Source organism: Hyaena hyaena, unplaced genomic scaffold (assembly GCF_003009895.1).
Source record: "Hyaena hyaena isolate Hyena2069 unplaced genomic scaffold, ASM300989v1 scaffold_93, whole genome shotgun sequence".
Lineage (NCBI taxonomy): Eukaryota > Metazoa > Chordata > Mammalia > Carnivora > Hyaenidae > Hyaena > Hyaena hyaena.
The window spans coordinates 2,324,702-2,346,684 of record NW_024080724.1 but is presented as its reverse complement, the minus strand read 5'-3'; the positions used below and the strand labels follow the sequence as shown (position 1 = coordinate 2,346,684).

Here is a 21,983-nt window from a genome sequence, read left to right as displayed (position 1 = left end):
TTTTGAATGCATAAATGCAGAAAAATGCAAATGGCTCTGATGATTGGCACAACAAAACTTGTTTTAGTCATCTAAAGGGACGGATATAATGGGACTGGCTGTCTTTTCTTAAAGATATTTATAATCAACATTGCCATTCGTATGTGAACAGTGCAGTGCTTCTGAAACGCTTAAGAATAACTTGATCTTTTCCTCAGTTTTCTAGAAATAATGTGTACACTACTAAATTTTGTGCATGCCATAAATTCATAGTGACACAGTGAATGGCATAAATAAATATATTAAACTTTGTACTGAGTATTAAAGAAAGGATTTCTGAGCACAAGTAAACTTTAGCCTGTGCGGGAAAATGAACACACATTTCTAATCTGTAATTTTGAAAATCTAGGATGTGATTCACTTGGCCATCTAAAGGAATATATCGGGTGGTCACATGTTTATATGATGTGTGGTGAATACCCCCAAAACTGCTCAGAAGACTTACTTTTTTAGAGAGCCTAAAAGAACAGGACTAGAAGGGATTGTACAGCCTGTATTTCATGAGTAGTTACTCCATGAGTCTAGTTCTTGCAACAGCCCTGGGATGTAGTATTATCCCATCTCATAGAACCAATGACAAAAAGGTAAGTGCTTTGGCTGCTCTCCCACTGCTCACAGGGAGCAGGCTGGGAAGCATGGCTAACTCCTGAGACTGCTGTGTTTCCACTACAACAGCCTATTATGTCTCAAAGAAAAACAACTAAACTTTGGCCTCATTTTTGAGCAATTGATGGAGTATAAAAAAACAGTATGAGCTCAACACTAGAAATGTTCGCTGGGAACAGGAGTCAGAGCGTTAGAGAACAAAGCATAATCCTCAGACACTACTCGTTTCTGTAGCGGGTAATATTTATACAGTTAATGTAAAGTTTATTGGTTTACAAATTTTAGCAGCAACCAAGGGAATAGACAGAGCCCAAAAGGGTTAATGTTGATGACATATCACAATGTAGAACCTGTCTTGAATATGTAAAATTAAAGCCTCAGCTTACCAAAATTGCAATTAAAGGAGGGAGAGAGAGAGAAGGAAAGATGAGAATGTTTATTTTCAGAGCCTAACCTTAAGGAGTCAAAGAATAATACATAAGATTGTCAAATAAGATAGAAATTTAAAGGATACTCTTTTTTAAAAATAGTTTATTGTCAAATTGGTTTCCATATAACACCCAATGCTCGTCCCAACAAGTGCCCTCAGCCATGCCCATCATCCCCCTACCCCTCTCCCCCACCCCCTTCAGCCCTCAGTTTGTTCTCAGCATTCAAGAGTCTCTCATGGTTTGCCTCTCTTCCTCTCCCCAACTATTTTTCCCTTTCTCCTCTTCCATGGTCCTCTGTTAAGTTCCTCCTAATCCACCTATACATGCAAACATATGGTATCTGTCCTTCTCTGCCTGACTTATTTCGCTCAGCATAACACCCTCAAGTTCCATCCATGTTGCTACACATGGCCAGATTTCATTCTTTCTCATTGCCATGTAGTATTCCATTGTATAGATAAACCACATCTTCTTGATCCATTTGTCAGTTGATGGACACTTAGGCCCTTTCCATGATTTGGCTGTTGTTGAGATTGCTGCTGTGAACATTGGGGTCCATGTGCCCCTATGCATCAGCATTTCCGTATCCCTTGGGTAAATTCCTAGCAGTGCTATTGCTGGGTCATAGGGGAGTTCTACTGTTAATTTTTTGAGGAACCTCCACACTGTTTCCCAGAGGGGCTGCACCCGTTTACATTCCCACCAACAGTGTAGGAGGGTGCCCATTTCTCCACATCCTTGCCAGCATCTATAGTCTCCTGATTTGTTCATTTTAGCCACTCTGACCAGCGTGAGGTGGTATCAGTGTGGTTTTGATTTGTATTTCCCTGATGATGAGGGACGCTGAGCATCGTTTCATGTGTCTGTTGGCCATCAGGATGTCCTCTTTGGAGAAGTGTCTGTTCATCTCTTCTGCCCATTTCTTCACTGGATTGTTTGTTTTTCAGGTGTGGAGTTTGGTGAGTTCCTTATAGATTTTGGATACTCGCCCTTTATCTGATATGTCATTTGCAACTATCTTTTCCCATTCTGTCAGTTGCCTGTTAGTTTTATGGATTGTTTCCTTTGCCGTGCAGAAGCTTTTTATCTTGATTAGGTCCCAATAATTCATTTTTGCTCTTGTTTCCTTGCCTTTGGGGATGAGTCAAGTAAGAAATTGCTGCAGTTGAGGTCAAGGAGGTTGTTTCCTGCTTTCTTCTCTAGGGTTTTGATTGTTTCCTGTCTCACATTCAGGTCCTTCATCCATTTTGAGTTTATTTTTGTGTATGGCATGAGAAAATGATCTAATTTCATTCTTCTGCATGTTGCTGTCCTCTTCTCCCAGCACCATCTGTTAAAGACGCTGTCTTTTTTCCATTGGGTACTCTTTCCCGCTTTGTCAAAGGTTAGTTGGCCATACATTTGTGGGTCCAATTCTGAGTTCTCTATTCTATTCTGTTGGTCTATGTGTCTGTTTTTGTGCCAATACCATACTGTCTTGATGATTACAGCTTTGTAGTAGAGCTAACGTCTGGGATTGTGATGCCTCCCGTTTTGGTTTTCTTCTTCAATATGACTTTGGTTATTTGGAGTCTTTTGTGGTTCCATACAAATTTTAGGAATGTTTGTTCTAGTATTGAGAAGAATACTGGTACAATTTTGATTGGGATTGCATTGAAGGTGTGTATTGCTTTGGGTAGTAATGACATTTTACAATATGTATTCTTCCGATCCATGAGCATGGAATGTTTTTCCATTTCTTTGTATCTTCTTCAATTTCCTTCATAAGTTTTCTATACTTTTCATCATACAGATCTCCTATATCTTTGGTTAGGTGTATTCCTAGGTATTTTATGGTTTTTTATGCAATTGTGAATGGCATCAGTTTCTTGATTTTCTGTTGCTTCATTATTGGTGTATAAAAATGCAACCAATTTCTGTATGTTAATTTTGTGCCCTAAAAATTTGCTGAATTCATGGATCAGTTCTAGTAGACTTCCAGTGGAGTCTGTGGGGTTTTCTATGTAGAGTGTCATGTCGTCTGTGAAAAGTGAAAGTTTGACTTCTTCTTTGCCAATTCTGATGCCTTTTATTTCCTTTTGTTGTCTGATTGCTGATGCTAGGACTTCCAGCACTATGTTAAAACAACAGTGGTAAGAGTGGACATCCCTGTCATATTCCTGATTTCAGGGGGAAAGCTCTCAGTTTTTCCCCATTGAGGATGATGTTAGCTAAGGGCTTCTCATAAATGGCTTTTATGATGTTTAAGTAAGTTCCTTTTATGATGTTTAAGAAAGTCTATCCTGACTTTCTTGAGGGTCTTTATTAAGAAGGGATGCTGTGGCAATGAGAAACAATGAAATCTGGCCATGTGTAGCGACATGGATGGACCTTGAGGGTGTTATGCTGAGCGAAATAAGTCAGGCAGAGAAGGACAAATACCATATGTTTGCACGTATAGGAGGATTAGGAGGAACTTGACGGAGGACCAAGGGGGAGAAGAAGGGCGGAAATGGTGGGGGAAAGGGAGAGAGGCAAACCATGAGAGACTCTTGAATGCTGACAAAAACTGAGGACTGATGGGTGTGGGGGGGAGGGGGGATGGGCATGAAGGAGGGCACTTTGGGGATGAGCACTGAGTGTTATGTAAAAACTAATTTGACAATAAACTATACGTAAAAAAAAAAAAAAAAAAAAGAAGGGATGCTGTATTTTATGAAATGCTTTTTTTTTTTTTTTTGCATCTATCGACAGGATCATATGGTTTTTATCTTTTCTTTTGTTAATGTGATGTATCACATTGATTGATTTGAGAATATTGAACCAGCCCTGTAACCCAGGAATGAATCCCACTTGATCATGGTGGATAATTCTTTTTATGTGTTGTTGCATTCGATTTGCAAGTATCTTGTTGAGGATTTTTGCATACACATTCATCAAGGATATTGGCTTGTAGTTCTCTTTTTTTGCTGGGTCTCTGTCTGGCTTGGGAATTAAAGTGATGCTGGCTTCGTAGAATGACTCTGGAAGTTTTCCTTCCATTTTTATTTTTTTGGAATAGCTTGAGAAGAATGGGTATTAACTCTGATTTAAATGTCTGGTAGAATTCCCCAGGGAAGCATCTGGCCCAGGGCTCTTATTTGCTGGGAGATTTTTGATAACTGATTCAATTTCTTCACTAGTTGAGTCTGTTCAGATTTTCTATCTCTTCCCATGTGAATTTTGGTAGTGAGTGTGTGTTTAGGAATTTGTCCATTTCTTCTTTGTTGTCCAGTTTGTTGACATATAATTTTTCATAGTATTCCCTGATAATTGCTTGTATTTTTGAGGGATTGGTTGTAATAAGTCCATTTTCATTCATGATTTTGTCTGTTTGGGTGCTCTCTCTTTTCTTTTTGAGAAACCTGGTCTGAAGTTTGTCAATTTTGTTTATTTTTTCAAAAAACCAGCTCTTGGTTCCATTGATCTGTTCAACTGTTATTCTGGATTCTATATTGTTTATTTCTGCCCTGATTTTTATTATTTCTCTTTTTCTACTGGGTTTGGGGTGCTCTTGTTGCTCTCCTTCTAGTTCCTTTAGGAGCACTGTTAGCTTTTGTATTTGCACTGTTTCTAATTTCTTGAAGTAGGCCTGGAATGCAGTGTACTTTCCTCTTAGGACTGTCTTTGCTGCATCCCATAGAGTTTGAATTGTTGTATTCTCATTTTCATTTGTTTCCATATATGTTTAAATTTCTTCTCTAATTGCCTGATTGGCCCATTCGTTCTTCAGTAGAGTGTTCTTTAACCTCCATGTTTTTGGAGGTTTCCAGACTTTTTCCTGTGGTTGATTTCAAGTTTCATAGCCTTGTGATCTGAAAGTGTGCATGGTATGATCTCAATTCTTTTATATTTATCGAGGGCTGCTTTATGCCCCAGTATGTGATGTATCTTGGAGAATGTGCCCTGCACACTTGAGAAGAAAGTGAATTCCATGGCCTCAGGATGTAGAGTTCTAAATATATCTGTCAAATCCATCTGGTCCAATGTGAAATTCAAGTCCATTGTGTCTTTAGTGATTTTCTATCTAGTTGATCTGTCCGTTGCTGTAAGTGGAGTATTAAAGTCTCCTGCTATTAGCACATTCTTGTACATAAGACTGTTTCTGTTTGTGATTAATTGTTTTATGTATTTGGGTGCTTCCATATTTGGTGCGTAGGCATTTATAATTGTTAGCTCTTCCTGATGGATAGACCCTGTAATTATTATATACTGCCCTTTTTCATCCCTTGTTACTGCCTTTCCTTTGAAGTCCAGTTTGTCTGATATAAGTATAGCTACTCCAGCTTTCTTTTGACTTCCAGTAGCATGATAGATATTTCCCCACCTCCTTACTTTCAATCTGAAGGTGTCCTCAGATCTAAAATGAGTCTCTTGTAGACAGCAAATAGATGGATTTTGGTTTTTTATCCATTCTGCTACCCTGTGTCTTTTAATTGGAGCAATTAGTCCATTTAGATTTAGTATTACTATTGAAAAATACAGGTTTAGAGTCATTGTGTTCTTTGTAGGATTCATGCTTGTGGTGGTGTCTCTGGGACCTTGTGTTCCTTGCAGCATTTCCTTCAGAGAGTCCTCCTCAGGATTTCTTGTAGGGCTTGTTTAGTGGTGACGAATTCTTTCAATTTTTGTTTATTTGGGAAGACTTTTATCTCTTCTTCTATTCTGAACGACAGGCTTGCTGGATAGAGGATTCTTGGCTGCATATTTTTTCTGTTCATCACATTGAAGATTTCCTGCCATTCCTTTCTGGCCTGCCAAGTTTCAGTAGACAGGTCTGAAACCACTCTGATAGGTTTCCCTGTGTGTGTTAGGGCCCTTTTCTCCCTAGCTGCTCTCAGAATTCTCTCTTTGTCCTTATATTTTGCCAGTTTCACTGTGATATGTCATGCAGAAGATCAATTCAAGTTACATCTATGGGGAGTTCTCTCTCCCTTTTGGATTTCAACATCTGTTTCCTTCCCCGATTGGGGAAGTTCTCTGCTATAATTTGTTCAAGGACTCCTTCAGCGCCTTTCCTTCATTCTTCCTCTTCTGGAATTCCTCTTGTTTCATTTGATTGTATCACTCAGCTCTGGAACTCTCCTTTCGTGTTCCTGGATCAGTTTATCTCTCTTTTTCTCAGCTTCCTCTTTGTCTATAATTGTGTCTTCTAATTCACCTATTCTCTCTGCCTCTTCAGTTCGTGTATTGGACGCCTCCATTTTATTATGCACCTCATTTATAGCATTTTGTAGTTCATCACAATTATTTTTAAGCTCCATAGTTTTTGTAGCAATAGTTTCTTTGATGTCTTCCGTGTCTTTTTCTTTTTTAAAAATTTTTTTTCTTTTTTTTCTTTTTTTAAATTTATTTCTGAGAGAGACAGAGATAGAGAGACAGCGTGAGCAGGGGAGGGTCAGAGAGAGAGGGAGATAGAGAATCTGAAACAGGCTCCAGGCTCTGAGCTAGCTGTCAGCACAGAGCCCGACATGGGACTTGAACCCATGAACCGTGAGATCATGACCTGAGCCAAAGTCAGATGCTTAACCAGCTGAGCCACCCAGGTGCCCCTTCCATGTCTTTTTCAGGTCCAGCAATTAATTTTATGACCATTGTTCTAAATTCTTATTCATGTTGCTTATATCTGTTTTGAACAGTTCTTTAGCTGTCATTTCTTCTTGGAATTTCTTTAGAGAATTCTTCCATTTTGTCATTTTGGCTGCCTTTCTGTCTCTTGTTAGTTTTAAAAGCTTATTATGCACTCTACACCTGTGAGTACTGCTGTATTAAAGAAGGCTCTTTGACTGTCCAGGGCCTGTCTGTTCCGGAATTGTTCTTTGAATGGTGCCTGTTGGTCTCTCTTGTTGAGACTTTGGTTATTTTATTTCCCTATTTGTAGTGGTATCTGAGACTCTCTACCATGTGTACTTTGGCTTGTTTCTTGAGGTAGCTCTGGAAAAGAAAACAAACAGATGAACACACAGGGAACATAGGCACACAAAAGCACCAACAAATCTAACAAGCAAACCGAAAGGGAACCAGAAAAAAAAAAAAAAGGAAAAAGAGAGAAAAAAAGAAAAGATGGAGGAAGAACAAAGAATAAAAATAAAAAAAGGAAAAAGAAAAGAAAAAAGACAAACACCCAAAAGACGAAGGACAATCTAAAAGGATAAAACCAGAATTCCCAGCTACAAATAAAGAGCAGGGTGTATGCAGTGCTGATAGAAGAGCATATACAAAGAGAGTTCTGTATTTCTCCCTGACAGAGCAGTGAGAAAGCTAAATTGGAAGTGAAATGACCAGGCAGAAAGACCAAGAGGCTTAATTCAGAGAGAGAAAGAGGAGAATATGGTAAGAGGCGAGAAGAAAGAAACAAAGATAATGTTACTCTGAGAAACTATGTAGTCTGATCACTCCAGAGAGAGAGATAGAAAGGCAGAGGTGGAGATGTAGAATATACATCTAGAAAATGGTTTAAATGTAACTGTTTAAGCAAACCAATGACCAGAGTGTCCAGTCCAGCAGAGGGGAGGGATACGAATGAGACAAGGGAATATATATGAATAGAAGGAATTGATCTAGAATTAATCATGGCAGTGCATCCATGTTGGATCTTGCCCCAGGCTCAAAAAAAAAAAAAAAAACAAACCAGCTCTCTAGCGGGGATGGGTGTGGTTTGGTGTAGGATGCTCTTAGCCTCTGCTCCAGCAAGCCTCTCCCTGAGGTCCCACCTTGGTGGTTGTAGGAAGAAAAGTGGCTGCACCCCAGTCCTTCTTGAATCAACTCACTGTTTTGGGTCCCATCTCCCTGTGCTGCAGGCGTAACTGAGGTGGGCTGTGTTCTATGTCCCAAGCCATGCCTCGTTTCCAGATCTTAGTCCACGCGCCCCATTGATACCGCCCGAAATATAAACCTGCAGGCTGAGTCTTTCCAAGCAATTTCAAGCAGGCCGCTTTCCCGCTGGGGATTGAGCCGGAAGACCGGCGGAGCGGTTTCAGGCCACGCCACTTCCCCTCTTGATCCAGCTGGAGAGCAGAGGAACAGTTTCTCCTGGTGCTGCCTGGGCTTGGGGCGTCCAGCTCTAAGTCAGCTCCACAGCTGAAAACAGGATCATTCTCTGTCCCAAGCCGAGGTTTTTCTCTTCTCCAGGGACAGGGACAGTTCTTTGAGCAGTTTCAGCCGCTCTTTCTTTTCCCTGTGGCTCCCCGCATAGGGGGCTCCCTCCCCTCCCTCTGTGTCTCTGGGTCCCGGCTTCAGGCTGGCGAGTGAAATGTACGGAGCTCCCTACTTCTTTGCCATCTTGCCCAAAGAGCAGGATATTCTTAAACATAGTAAAGATGTCTTCTGGTAGTTGTCATGACAGAGGTATGGCCATTGGACTTATCTTCTGATAAAAAAGCTGTACAGCTGGACAGATTATATGAAGAAACGGTTTTCAAGCATTGGACAATAGGCAGGACAAGACTGTTATCCTTGAGAGAAATGAATTTGAGATGGATTATAGGCCTAAATGTAAAAAGTAAAATTATAAAGCTTCTAGAAAGCAACATAGAATATCTCTGAGCTTTTACGGTAGGCAAAGATTTCTTAGAGGACACAGAAAACATTAACTTTTATAGTTAATTAAAAAATTAAGTTAAAAAGTTAAAGAAAAAAATGATAAATCACACCTGATGAAAATTTAAAATTTCTGCCTAGCAAAAGCCTTGTGAAGAAAATGAACAGGCGGGCCACACACTGGGAAAACGTATTCTCAATACCCATGTCTGAAAAAGGACTTGTATCCAGAAATATGATAAACATCCACAGTTCATTAATAAAAAGATAATTTAAAAATGGGCAAAAGACTTGATCAGAAATCTTACAAAGATATATTATGAATGACCAATAAATTGCGTGAAAAAGTGCTCAATATCATTAACAATCAAATAAATGCAAATTAAAACACAGCGAGGTTCCACTACACAAGAATGGCTAAGAGTAATGGCAACAGCCAGTGTTGGTAATGGTGCAGATGATCTGGAAATCTGATTTGTTGCTGACAACACTGTAAAATAGTGCAGGTACTTTGAGAAACTGATGGCAGTCTTTTTGTGGGTTAAATAGGCAACTGTCCTATGCCCCCACAACTCTACTGTTAGGTACTTAGCCAACAGATATGAAAACATTTGTCCCCAAAAATACTTGTGTGAGAATGTTCTTAGCAACTTTATTCATGATAGTCCCAAATTGGAAAAAATCTCAAATGTTCATCAGTAGGAGAATAAACAAATTGTGGTGTATTCATACAGTGGAATTCTGCTCAGCAATTAAAAGGAATAAACTACTAATCCATGAAGCAACATGTATGATTCTCAAACATGTTGAGGGGGGAAAATGTCAGCGTTATTGTTTGAATCCATTTGTATGATGCTTTATAATAGGCAGCTAATCTATGGTTATAGAAAAAAACAGCATTTGCTTTTGTCTGGTTGTGGGAATAGGATGGAGGTTGACTTGCAAAGTGCAGAAGGAAAGAAACTTTCTGGAGTGATAGAAATATTCCAGGGGCATCTTGGTGGCTCAGTCAGTTAAGCATCTGACTTCGGCTCAGGTCATGATCTCACAGTTCATGGGTTCGAGCTCCGTGTTGGTCTCTGTGCTGACAGCTAGCTCAGAGCCTGGAGCCTGTTTCAGATTCTGTGTCTCCCTCTCTCTCTGACCCTCCCCTGCTCACGCTGTCTCTCTGTCTCTCTCAGAAATAAATAAAACATAAAAAAAAAAAAGAAATGTTCCATAGCTTGATGAGGGTGTGAGTAATGCACCTATGCTTTTGTCAAAAACTCCTTAAACTATGTTCCCTCCACACACACACATTATTGAGCTATACCCTTAAGACTTTTGCATTTTACTGTATGTAAATTATACTTCAAAAAATATTAAAAGTCAGTATAACAAAAATAAAAATAAGAGGGGATAATTTAAGTGATTTGAATTCTAGTGTTTCATACGGAGTCGATACAATTTAAAGTTGGTGATTCAAGGAGAAATGGAAGGCCTGTGATTTCAGGTTAAGGAGTAGTTAATCACCAGATGAACTAAAAAGCCCTGTTTAACAGGTTGCCACTAGAGGTGGAAGGGGTTGGAATGACGATCATTATAAATTATAAAGATTTTCATTATAAGTCATTTTTTTTTTACCATATGTATGGCTCATATTACATAGATTTGCTTTTGCAAAGATGTATTTTTCGTAAGATGGTGGAAGTGCACTGGACTCAGGAGTAACCAACCATAAACGATGGACATAGCATTCTTTGTCTGTAACACTTAACTACAGACTAGAGTGTTTTTGTTTTTGTTTTTTAATTTTTAGAGAGAGCTGGAGTGTGAGTGGGGGAGAGGGGCACAGGGAGAGAGTGAGAATCTTAAGCAGGCTCCACACTCAGCACGGAGCCAGATGTAGGGCTCAGTCTCATAGCCGTGAGCTCATGACTTGAGCTGAAATCAAGAGGCAGACCCTTAACTGAACTGAGCCACCCAGGTGTGGCTAGAGCGTTTTTTATTCATAACCTTCCTGGGGATTTTGAACAACACTTTGAAATGATGGCACCTGTTAAGTGTGCCATAGCAGTGGGTTCTCCATGCTTTCCTGCCTCAGCCCTTGTGATGGATATTAAGTTTTCTCACTGGTGACTGTTGCTTTCAGCTCCAACGATACTTAACTGGGCTGGAGAAGGAATGCATAGTTTGGAAAAACAAATTGTGATATATCACCAGCAACCTACAAGAATTCTTGGTTGGTTTCGGGTAACTCTTCACCATATTTTTTTGGCTAGCTCTTACCTTCCTAGGATATTTCTAGTACTGGACTTGCATAGAGTAGGTGCTCAAAAAATGTTTGTTAAAGGAATAGTTTTAAATAGAAACTGGAATGTAATGGAGGAGGTGGCTTTTGCCATTTCTGTCCCACCCTCACCTACTACATGCATTTTGAAGAACACAATAAATGACTTGCTCATCTGTGTCACTGCAGCAGTGAATCACTGGTGATTGTTAGGAGTTGTCAGGAGCTGCCAGGAGCTGTGCTTGTCTTCTAAGAAGTAGCTTTAGCCTCCTTGGTACTGAAACGTTTCTGGGCTGACCCATTTCTCCAGAAGACACAGACGCTTGTCTCCGTTCAATAAGTCTGTGTTAATATTTTCCACATGTCCACTCCTTCAGCAACACGGTGACACTTTTTGACATTTGGGTGCAGGGAAATACCTCTGTAAGTGAAATAATGGGATGTCTCATGTAATTGTGCCTTTTTCTGACCTGGGTGAAAAGGACAGAAGACTAAGCACATGGACTGGAAATTGGAAGGGAGTGCTCGGAAAACAGACTCACGCGTGCCACAGGAGCAGGAGGTCGTCCTAGAGGACACAGGCGAAGACAGCATCTCTGAAAGCTTCCAGCTTCTACAGATTGATGTGGAATGCGAGCATCGGGGGAGAGAGACGCTGCCCACAGGCAGTGCGGTGTGGTGCTCAGTAAGTGCAGCGAGTTGCCTGGCCGTGGGCTTTGCGATGATGCTATGTCCCAGAGACCCCTGTTCTGAGGGTAGGTACTAGCAACAAAAAGACTAGGAATGAGTTTGGTGTGTTCCAAAGTTGTGTGAATTTCCTACTAACTGGTGTAAAGTTTCAGTTCCATTTGAGTCATAAGAAAATTGCAAGAGAAATTTTTTTTAAGTTTTTATTTATTTCGAGAGGGGGAGTGACAAGAGAGAGAACAAGAGAGAGAATCCCAAGCAGGCTCTGCGCTATCAGAACAGGGCCCTATGTAGGGCTTGAACCCATAAATTGTGAGATCATGACCCGAGCTGAAACCAAGAGTCGGATACTTGACCAACTGAGCCACACAGGCAACCCCGGAAGAGGAATTTTTGATACACCTTAGAAGGATCAGGAAATCTAAACTCTGCTTTAGGCCCTGTCCCTAGTACATTTGCTTTGGGCATATCACACCTCTTTTCTGGGACTCTGCTTTCTCTGAACACAATCCAGTCTATTTTTTTTCAAGACTAATATCTTTTTTTCTCTCCTAACTTTAAATTTAATTAAAAAAATAAGCAATTGTTTTTGAATATTCATTTTTGTTGTTGTTGCTTACCAAGTTCATAAAACAATTTTGTTTTCTGGATAACATAAGAAAAATGTCCAAAGAAAACAGAGACACTGGGAAAAGATAGTTGCAGCAAAGAAGAGCAAAAGAAAACAAGAAAAAGAAAGAAGAAAGGCCAATCGTGTAGAGAATTCAGGTAACAATAAATCAGATTGCTGGTGTAGTCATATTTATCTCTTTACGGACTAGTATCTGCATGTTCTTAGGAGAGTAGGAATATTGTTTTTAAGTAAAACAAACATCTTGGAGGGAGGACCTATTGTTCTATTTTTGGGGAATCAAAGTTTCAAAGGCAGCAGAGTTTAAGGCTACCCTTAAACACATAGTGAACATAGGTGTTTATATGCTCAGAAGTAGATGGAATGATAACAACACCAGCTAACATTTATTCAGTATTATGTGCTAGGTTCATTGCTGAGAATTTTACATGGATTACCCTGAGGGGTAGGTGCTTTTATTATCCCCATTTTATAGGTGAAAAGACTGAGGGTCAGAAGTTAAATAACATCCCAAGATCATATAGTTATAAATAAATGAACTGAACTGTGATTTAGACTCAGCAGTGTGCTCCAGAGCCCACACCACTCACCATTCTGCTGCACCCAAATGAATGAATACCTCACGTGAGTTTCAAGTTTCTCTTTAGGTGCAAAAAGTACTCACTTGGCTAGGGAGATACTTTTCCTACTGAATGTATTCCTCTGTTTTCCCACTTTTGTTCCTTTCTGATATTTCTACTCCAGGCATCTGCCCCCAGCACAGCAAACGTTTTCTGAGATCCTTAACCAAGGAGAGACTTTTGGAAGCCAAACACTCAGGACCAAGACTCTGTATTGATTTGAGTATGACCCACCACATGTCTAAGAAGGTAGGACATCCATGAAGCTCTGAATTCCTGCTCACACAAGGGAGGTCCAGAAGGGAGCAGCTTTGACAAAGAGCATGACCACTTCCAGCCTCTGTATTACTAATTCTGTAGTAAACCAGCAAAAGTGTTTAGTTTTCTACACAGGGCTTCTCAGTTCCAAATTGTCTGTTATAAAGAATCAGGAAGGGAATCGATTCCCTTTGGTTTAGTCTGCAAAGTTTTGTCTGATCTTCTGTTTTGAGCCCCACCTCATTGTCTCGGTGTTCATGGTGTCCCCGGTCTAGATGGAGCCTTTCATGTTCAGTCCTCCAGAGGTGAAATCTCTACTGGGGGGAGGAATATTTGCCTAGTTGCATGTTGATGAGATGACCTGGTAGGAGGTCTTCCTGTAACATAGGTGTTTTAATCATTTTGCACTCACCCCATTGGTAAAGGAGGGCTTCCACCCTAGGGTTTTGGGGATGGCTGAAGAAAACACACTTGATGTTGGACAGATAAGAATGATAGCTGTTTATTAGTCACATGTACTCAGCCCGGGGGAGGATGACACTGCATGCCATGCAGGACCACATGGGATTACACTTGAGGACAGAATGAGCAACCAGGGGCTGTAGGAGGCAGGCTTTGTAGTATCATGAAGGTGGGGTACCCCTGGGTCCTGCAGGAAGATGTGATTAATTTGCTGGGACTAACTCCATGGGCCGGCAGGGAATTGAAACCCACTACTAGAGGATAAGCGGGAACCAAGCCTGGTCCCTTTGACAGAAATGATTGTTTAGCTGGGGGACTTTATCTAAGGGAGCAGAATTGAGAGAAGAACTTGCATTTATTTGGGCCTTTCAGGGCCCACCTGGTTTCACCAGATGTCTAGGAAACACACAGTATTGGGCCTTAATTTTTGGTCCAACCAGATTTTTCTGTTTGCCAACACCTCTGTCATATATGCTGGTGTTTGCGTGTTTTTCAGAAAAAGTAGGAGACTGAATTGGGCTTTGTACACGAACCTCTAAGTGTAGCCCTCTGAAATGGTCAACCAAGAATTTTCTACTCTTTATATTAATTGAGATATCAGATTAAATCAAATCCAAAGTGTTTTTTCTCTCCTGATCCAAATCAGGCCACATTGCGAAACTACCTTTCTGAAGGTGATGCCTCTGAATCAGGATGGAAAGTTAAAACTTCTGACCCTCTTATATCTCCTAGAGTTAGGGAGAAGGGGCCAATTTTATTTGATGGAGTATAAAACATGTCTGTGTCGTGAACTAACCTTTTAAAAATAAACAGTAAATATCACATGGTAAGATTTTAGATATGAGCTAAAAGAACAATTGCATATATCATATTAGATGTATATAAGGAAGGAGGGGGGAGTTCTCAGTCTTTCCATTAACTCACTATTTTGGGGCTAGTATCGTTACCTTAACTTCAATCGATAAGGTGTGTGCACTGTGGAGTGTAACATGCACACGCACGCATACCCATACTCTCTCCTGGAGTAAAAGGGGCCATGCTAGTTCATGAGATTTCTCAGAGTAGCATTCTGTGAACTTAATGAGTGACCATTTATTTTGTGTTATGTTATGTTATGTTATGGGTTTTTTTGTTTTGTTTTGTTTTTTTGAGAGAGAGTGCTTGAGCCGGGGAGGGGCAGAGAGAGAGGGAAAGAGAGAATCTCAAGCAGGCTCCACTCTGTCAGTGCGGAGGCCAACACAGGGCTCAGACTCATGAACTCAAGAGTCAAACGCTTAACTGACTGAGCCACCCAGGCGTCCCTAACCATTTGTTGGTAGTGAATTTAGAAGCAGTGGGCATGCTTCCAGTCTAAGTTGTCCTTATTTCTTTGAAGGAGTTAAGTAGACTGGCTGGACAGATCCGAAGGTTGTATGGTTCAAATAAAAAAGCTGACAGGCCATTTTGGATCTACCTCACTGGATTCCCATCAGACAGTCCCCTGTATGAAGAGTGTTTGAGGATGAATGATGGATTTTCTAGTTACCTGGTAAGCCTCATTTTGCATATTACTTGAAGTGTCATTTGAAAAGTAGATTGGTAATAGTAAATTTTTTTTACTTTTTCATATTTTAAAAAAAATACAGTAATTCTATATTTTCACTATTGCAGTCTAAAAAACTTTAGAATCTCTTATCAGTTCTTATATTTCTAAACTTTCATCCTTCCACTGCATTGGCAAACTAGTATTACCAGGTATCTAGGACTGTACTTTGTATTCCGTGTGTTGTATGCTAGACTCTTTAGTCTAGGAATGTTTTGGGGGAAATACTGTGATCCTTTCTTGTTCACAGTAGTGCAGAATTAGGGAATGTGAGTTGTAAGGGAAGAGAAAATCCTCATGAAAGTAATGTGGACTCAAGGTAAGTTTTAGGGAGCATTGAGTTACTTTTTATCTCTTTCCCTAGGGTCTCATGAATGTAATGATTGTAATACAGGCAGCAATCCAGAACCCTTCCTAAGAAGCGCCACTAAAAATGTCCTGTGTGTTTGCGTTAGGTAGCTAGGACTAGGCGGTGTGGACTTCCCTAGGGAGGTCTGCAGAGGCAGTGAGTTTGGGACGTCCCTGTGTGGTCCTGCAGTTAGTTGTCGCTGTTACTGTCTGAGCGTCCCTCCTCCGGTACAGCCAATTCCAGCTTTTCTTCACCGTGCGTGTTTTGTGGTTCTTGTATGTGAGCCCAACAGACCCCCTCTCAGGGCCACATGGTTCCCTTGCTTTCCCATCTTCATGCCTTTTATAGGTGATTTTCCCCATTTTCATTGCCTCTTCCTTTTGTATGTGTCAGTCTCACCTCCTTTCAGAAACCGAGTTCCGGCATTCCCTTCACTAGAAGGTTGTCACTGGTGGTGTCACTCCCTCATCTGTTGTCCTGGGGCGTGCTTCCTGTACATCTGCTAGGGTGTCCTATTACTTTCTGTCTCGTTTTCTAGGGTTGAATGTTCTTTCTACTTCCTCTCCCCAGCGAAGCACTTTGTGAGACCGATTGTCAGACATGTATCCCCCCTTGATGCACTGAGAGCCATGCCTAACAGAGAATAGGTGCCTGGTAACTCATTGCTGCAGTGTGGGCTGTGTCTTAACCTAGTTCACACTACATTGGGTTATTTACGTTTTTCAGCTAGACATAACAGAGGAAGACTGCTTTAGTTTATTTCCTTTGGAAACCCTCGTGTACCTGACTCCTGACTCAGAACATGGTATGTACTTTCCTGCATGGATTCATGTAGCACTTTGTTCTTAGCCCTGTGTTTGATTATTCCCTGTGTCAGAATTTATTAAAGCCACCCAAGGTATATCAAAAAACCAAAAGAAATGAACACTAATTGCATACCTCTTAAGGATGTATACCTCACTATGCTTTGCATATGTTCTACTGTGTGTGCACAGCTGCACAGATTTAGGGTCTGCAGCCTCACTGGAACCTGTGAGCTCCCTGGCAGTCTTTCCCAGTTTCCCTGGTCAGCTCCCCTCGTTGGCCCTTCTTGGATCAATGTTAGATATGTACTTTTTCCAGAAAATTAACTATTTCACAAACTTTTCAAATTTATTGGTATTAAGTTGATCTTAGTATTCTTTCATAATTATTTCACATTCCTCTGTAATTTTAATTTTGTCTCCTTTCTGAATCGTAATGTTGATTTGAATCGACTACCTTTTGTTCTTGATTAGATATGCCAAAGCTTGGTCTGTTGAGAAAATTAGAAAATCTATTACCTTTTTGTTTTCTATTTTATTAAATTTCTACTTTTATCATTAATAATTCTTTCCTTTTACTTTCTTTGGATTTAGAAATTATAAAACAGATTTGATCTCAATGGCCTTCATTTTTTCATTAGCTCTTGAAGATGTTGATCTAAACAAAGTTTACATCCTTGGTGGACTTGTGGACGAAAGCATTCAGAAGGTAAATGTACATTTTAGACCTAACGGCTATATTTTAAAAAGCGGGGCTTCCTTTCAGAGGCAGCTACCCTATCATAATCTTACCCAAAAGGCCTAAAAACTTAGAATAGGAAGAAGGAGCCTCACCTGCCTCGGTTGGCCCTCCTGCTTGTGAAGTTCCCTCTCTCCTAATCAGCGTTAGCGACCCTGACCTGGCAGTCCAGTCAGGAACTGGCATGGAGAGTGTTTGGTAATTACAGAAAGAGCTATTGTTGAACTCCTTTCTTTTCTCCTCTCTTCAGTTCTGCAAGGGTAACTCTGATCTTGACCAAGGAAGCATTGATTCAGCATTCTTGCCAGCTAATTGTTCTTTGTGAGAGAGGAGTTTGTTCCTTCTTAAGGCCGTCTTTTCTCCTGGCATAAGTTTTATGCTATAATCTCAATGTCAATAAGACTGTCCAGATTTCTTTTGTTGAGTTGGAATTTTATTGGAGCAATTGGAGTTTTGAAATATGTTTCTATTATACATATATTTGTTGAGATAATTGTTACTAGCTTATATTACCAACTAACATATTGCATATACAATAAATAACGATATAATAAAGTGTATGAAGAGAACTACAGTGAGAAATAAGTCTCCCTCCCATCCTTGTCCTATAGTCCCCCCAACCTGAGCCAGCCGCTGTTTTCTTGTGTATCCTTCTTGATATAACCTATGATCACACAAGTATTTGTGGTTATATTATGTATGTGTATTTTTTAAGATACGTGAGTATATTTTGGTTATTTTTTCATATCTGTAGAGATATACATACATATTTAATACAGATGATATGTAACTGAATTGCATTTATTATAAAAAAAAAGTCAGTGTTCTGGGGTGCCTGTGTGGCTCAGTTGGTGGAACATCTGACTCGGTTTCGGCTCAGGTCATGATCCCAGGGTCATGGGATTGAGCCCTGCATTGGGCTCTGTGCTGAGTGTGGAGACTGCTTAGGATTCTCTCTCCACCTCCCCCCTCAAATAAATAAAATGAAAAACAAAAAAGACCAGTGTTCCATGATTCTGTAGTGATAATCTAAAAAATAGGTTGTGGGATGGAGATAGAAGAATGCTAGAATGCTAGACTAGGTGTTAAGGGTACCTGGGTGGCTCAGTCAGTTAAGCATCTGACTCTTGATCTTGGCTCAGGTCATGATCTCATGGTTCGTAAGATGGAGCCCTGCATTGGGCTCTATGCTGACAATGCAGAGCTTGCTTGAGGTTCTCCCTCCCTCTCTGTGTCCCTCCCCTGCTTGCACATACTCTCTTTCTCTCTCAAAATAAATAAACATTAAAAAAAAAAAAAGAATGCTAGCTGTTAAATGAAAAATACATAATAGCATTGAAAAATCTTTATTTTGTTACTCCCAGTGTAATCACTGATTCACAGAACTGATTGAACAAAAAGTGTAGGGGGACTGGCTATTCACGTGGTCTCCCAAGTGTCACCCCACATGTCACAAAGGCAAAAATGTACCATTACAATGGAGGTCACCATTTTACAAATGTTCAAACTTAGAATCACTAATGGTGACATTATGTGCCTCCCAACGTGATGGAATCTCACCCGGAAAATATTCTTACTGAAAAATGTTTAAACTGCATTTAATCATGAAGAAACAGGATAAGAGGCATTCTGCAAGACGCTTGGACCACATCTTCACAAAAAGCCCATGTAATGAAAACTAAAATAGTTAGGGAGCCGTTCTAGATTCAAAGAGATTAAAGAGACATAACAGCCAAATGCAGTCTCCCACAGCAGAGTGTCAGCTCCTTTTTTTGAAGCAGAAAAGTCTAGAAGGTCAGTGAGCAGGGTATGATAATAGATATGCAGTTTTAACACATTGTCTTCTCTTATGTCTCCAGTAGTATTTAAACTGAAAAAGAATTGGCACAATGGTTTGTCAGATGTATAGAACTTTTTGGTTGTTACTGGAGAGTTTGGCTTCCTCACGGAAAATATGCTGAGAACATTTCTTTGAGGGGAATCATTTTATCTTTACACGTTCAGAGAACAGAAACTAGACTGTGAGCTCTTCCAGAGCAGCATCCAAGTCTCTTACTAACTTTGAATTCTTATACTCTATTTCAAAATGATTGTAAAAAAGGAGACTTAAAAAAAAATATATAGACCCTATATGCAATTCTTCAAAGAAGTCTTTTGAGCAGCCGTACCTTTATCTTACCTGAATTGTATCACGTAACACATTTTGGAAAATCTCTCTTGGAATTGTTTCATGTGAGTCTGAGAAGCAGGTAGTCCAGTGGCAAGTGCTAGGCCTGCTTCATGCTGGTTCAGCTGGTCAGACCATACTGTCCATGGCCAGTCGATCATCACACCATGGGAAAGGACAGTGACAAGCTGGAACAAATTCAGATGAGTTTGGCCAGAATGATGAAGGCGACAGAACTGAGACTGCCAGAAGAATGCACAGGGCATGATCCCTGCTGTGGAGTACCTGAATGGCCGTCTTGTGGAAGAGACATTTTACTTGCTTGGTGTGGTCCTAGGGGAAGGAACTAGGGCAAATGAGTGGAAGGCTCAGGGAGAACAGAAAATTTGGCTCACTATCAAGAATTTCCTATCAACCGGTACTGTCAACATTGGAATAGGTTTCCCCAGGATGCATGGAACTCCCTGTCACAAGGATTGTCCATTTAAGGACAGAGGCCACTTGGAAGAAAGGCCATAGAGGATAGAGCAGCATTGGATGGATGATCAGAATACAATAGTTAACTATTGAGGTCCCTTCCAGTAGTTAACTATTCCCAGTAATCTAAAGCTTTCTCTTTAATCCTGAAATTGTGAGTAGGTAGATGATCTTTCCGGAACTTCTTATGAAGTGGCAAATAGAATTTAAATTTGCATTCATGACTCAGGGACATCTTTAAAAGGATATTAGGTATTGTACTCTGATCCTAAATGGCCTCATAATTTTGAGGGTTTTGAGTTTTTATGACTGCTTTCTGCAGTTTCCAGATCCCATCCTTTTACTTGGGCTGAGTGCTCTCACACTTTAATGCTGTTTTGTATCTGACTTGAATCCTATCTCCCTTTTCTCTAATTTGCTGCTGCCAAATGGCTACGGGCCGAAAACTCCAGATCTCCAGAATTACATCTTTACTGAGTTAGGGTCAGGAGTGTTCTCCTCTGGTTGATTAGGTTGCTTGAACTTTTGGATGCAGACTGTGGCTGCAAATATGCCTCTTTTTACTTATTTCCTTCTTGGTTGTAAATAGTAGTAAACGGAAGCTAGTAGATAGATGCCTCCCAAGTAAGTGAGCTGTCTGCTGCACAAGCCATTTTTTACTTAGGTAACATTTCTTCATTCTTTGCAGTTTCTTCCATTCTCCATAGGCTACTGATTTTTAATACTTACCATTTATGATTACAGATAGAAATTGGAGTGGTGGTTAATGGGGATTCTCATAATTTGCTATGCATATTACAATGAGAATATCTCTATCATTTTCACAAGAAAAATAAATTTAACTGTGATTTACAGAAGGTGACATTTCAAAAAGCCCAAGAACACTCTGTCAAGACAGCCCGCCTGCCAATCCAGGAATACATGGTCAGATGCCAGAATGGGAAAAACTATCATTCAGAGATCTTGGCCATCAATCAAGGTACTGCTTACATGGCCCACACCTTTTTTTTTTTTTAAGTTTACTTATTTAACTTGAGAGAGACAGACAGCGTGAGTAGGGGAAGGGCAGAGAGAAGGAGAGAGAATTCCAACCAGGCTCCATGCTGTCAACACAGAGCCTGATGTGAGGCTCAAACCCATGAAGCTGTGAGATCATGACCTGAGCCGCAACCGAGAGCCAGACACTTAACCGACTGTGTCACCCAGGCACCCCTTACATGGCCCACACTTAACACATGTTAATTCTGGTGCTGCTTCTTTGCATTATGTTTACATGGAAGTGGCCCTCGAAGCAGTACGCTGTGACTAATGTTGCTCAGATTTTTATTGCATGCACTTTGTAACCAGTATTCTGGCCTCTCAGAAGCACTTTGCATTTTCTTCCTGGATCCCAACTATGTTAAAGATAGTTGAAATTGTCCCCTTGGCCTACAATGCGCTGTATTCAACCCATCATTCAACAGTGAATTCCTATATGTCCTTCAGAATTCAGTCCAGGGGCATCTTGGAAGCTCCCTTCCCCCTCTCAGCCATTCAAGGACCCTCCTTTGCATTCCCATCCTACTGTTTTCCTCTCAGTGCTGCGGCGCTGTCCTCTCTCGTATCTCTCCGTGTAGGCTGAGGTCCTTGTGGACAAGAAGGTCCGTGTGTGGTGCAGAGTAGGTTTGTTGAAGTAAATATTCCCGAACACCCTTTCCCTCATCAGTCATTTACTGCTTCTTTTACCTCAGTGTGGTCACTATTTTCTTTTTACCCTTCTAACAGTCTTTGATATCCTATCTGCATACTTTGAGACTCAAAACTGGCCAGAAGCATTGAAGAAAGGAGTTTCTTCCAGAAAAGGCTACGTTCTTCAGAACTCAGTGGAGTGATGGACAGACAGCCTAAGGGGCTGTAAGAGGGGAAGCTGCTGGAGGTGCCTTGAATGAAAAGCAGAGCAGAGGGTAATGATGGCACACACTTGCCTTTACTTGACATCTGGGATCTTCACTAGAATATAAGTTACTAATAACAGGGACCACATTTTATGCTCTTTTCTATCTCCCAGAGTGCCTGGCTCACAGGAAGAGCCCAGATATATGACTAAGTAAAAAGTTTACATAACCAGGAATTAGCCCAAAACTACATGGCTTTGGATGTATTAATTCATCTTTTATATACCTATTTGTGAAATACCTACGCTTTCGAGATAGCTTAAATAATTAAATAATTATTATTACGTCAAGAGTTTAATTTCCACTCAATTGGTATCATAAAGTTGTAGCACTTTCTCCAGCCTCCTGTGTTCCTGGTGATTTTCCCCAACT

The 21,983-nt window shown here is 40.4% G+C and overlaps 1 protein-coding gene across 7 annotated transcripts in view; it reads left to right on the top strand.

The window, feature by feature from the left end:
* The window catches only part of TRMT10B (tRNA methyltransferase 10B), a 27,841-nt gene extending 5,938 nt beyond the window's left edge, over positions 1-21,903 (top strand). For 3 of the 7 annotated variants that reach the window (XM_039234817.1, XM_039234820.1, XM_039234819.1), the window contains exons 2-9: positions 11,385-11,587; positions 12,249-12,357; positions 12,965-13,089; positions 14,936-15,088; positions 16,218-16,296; positions 16,936-17,003; positions 20,533-20,656; positions 21,442-21,903. In XM_039234817.1, the coding sequence (XP_039090748.1) occupies positions 11,402-11,587; positions 12,249-12,357; positions 12,965-13,089; positions 14,936-15,088; positions 16,218-16,296; positions 16,936-17,003; positions 20,533-20,656; positions 21,442-21,548 (951 nt within the window). In that variant the 5' untranslated portion in view covers positions 11,385-11,401 and the 3' untranslated portion in view covers positions 21,549-21,903. The remainder of the gene's footprint in view (positions 1-11,384; positions 11,588-12,248; positions 12,358-12,964; positions 13,090-14,935; positions 15,089-16,217; positions 16,297-16,935; positions 17,004-20,532; positions 20,657-21,441) is intronic. The other 4 variants (XM_039234818.1, XM_039234821.1, XM_039234816.1 and 1 more) reach the window with 2 other exon arrangements.
* The last annotated feature ends 80 nt before the right edge of the window (positions 21,904-21,983 follow it).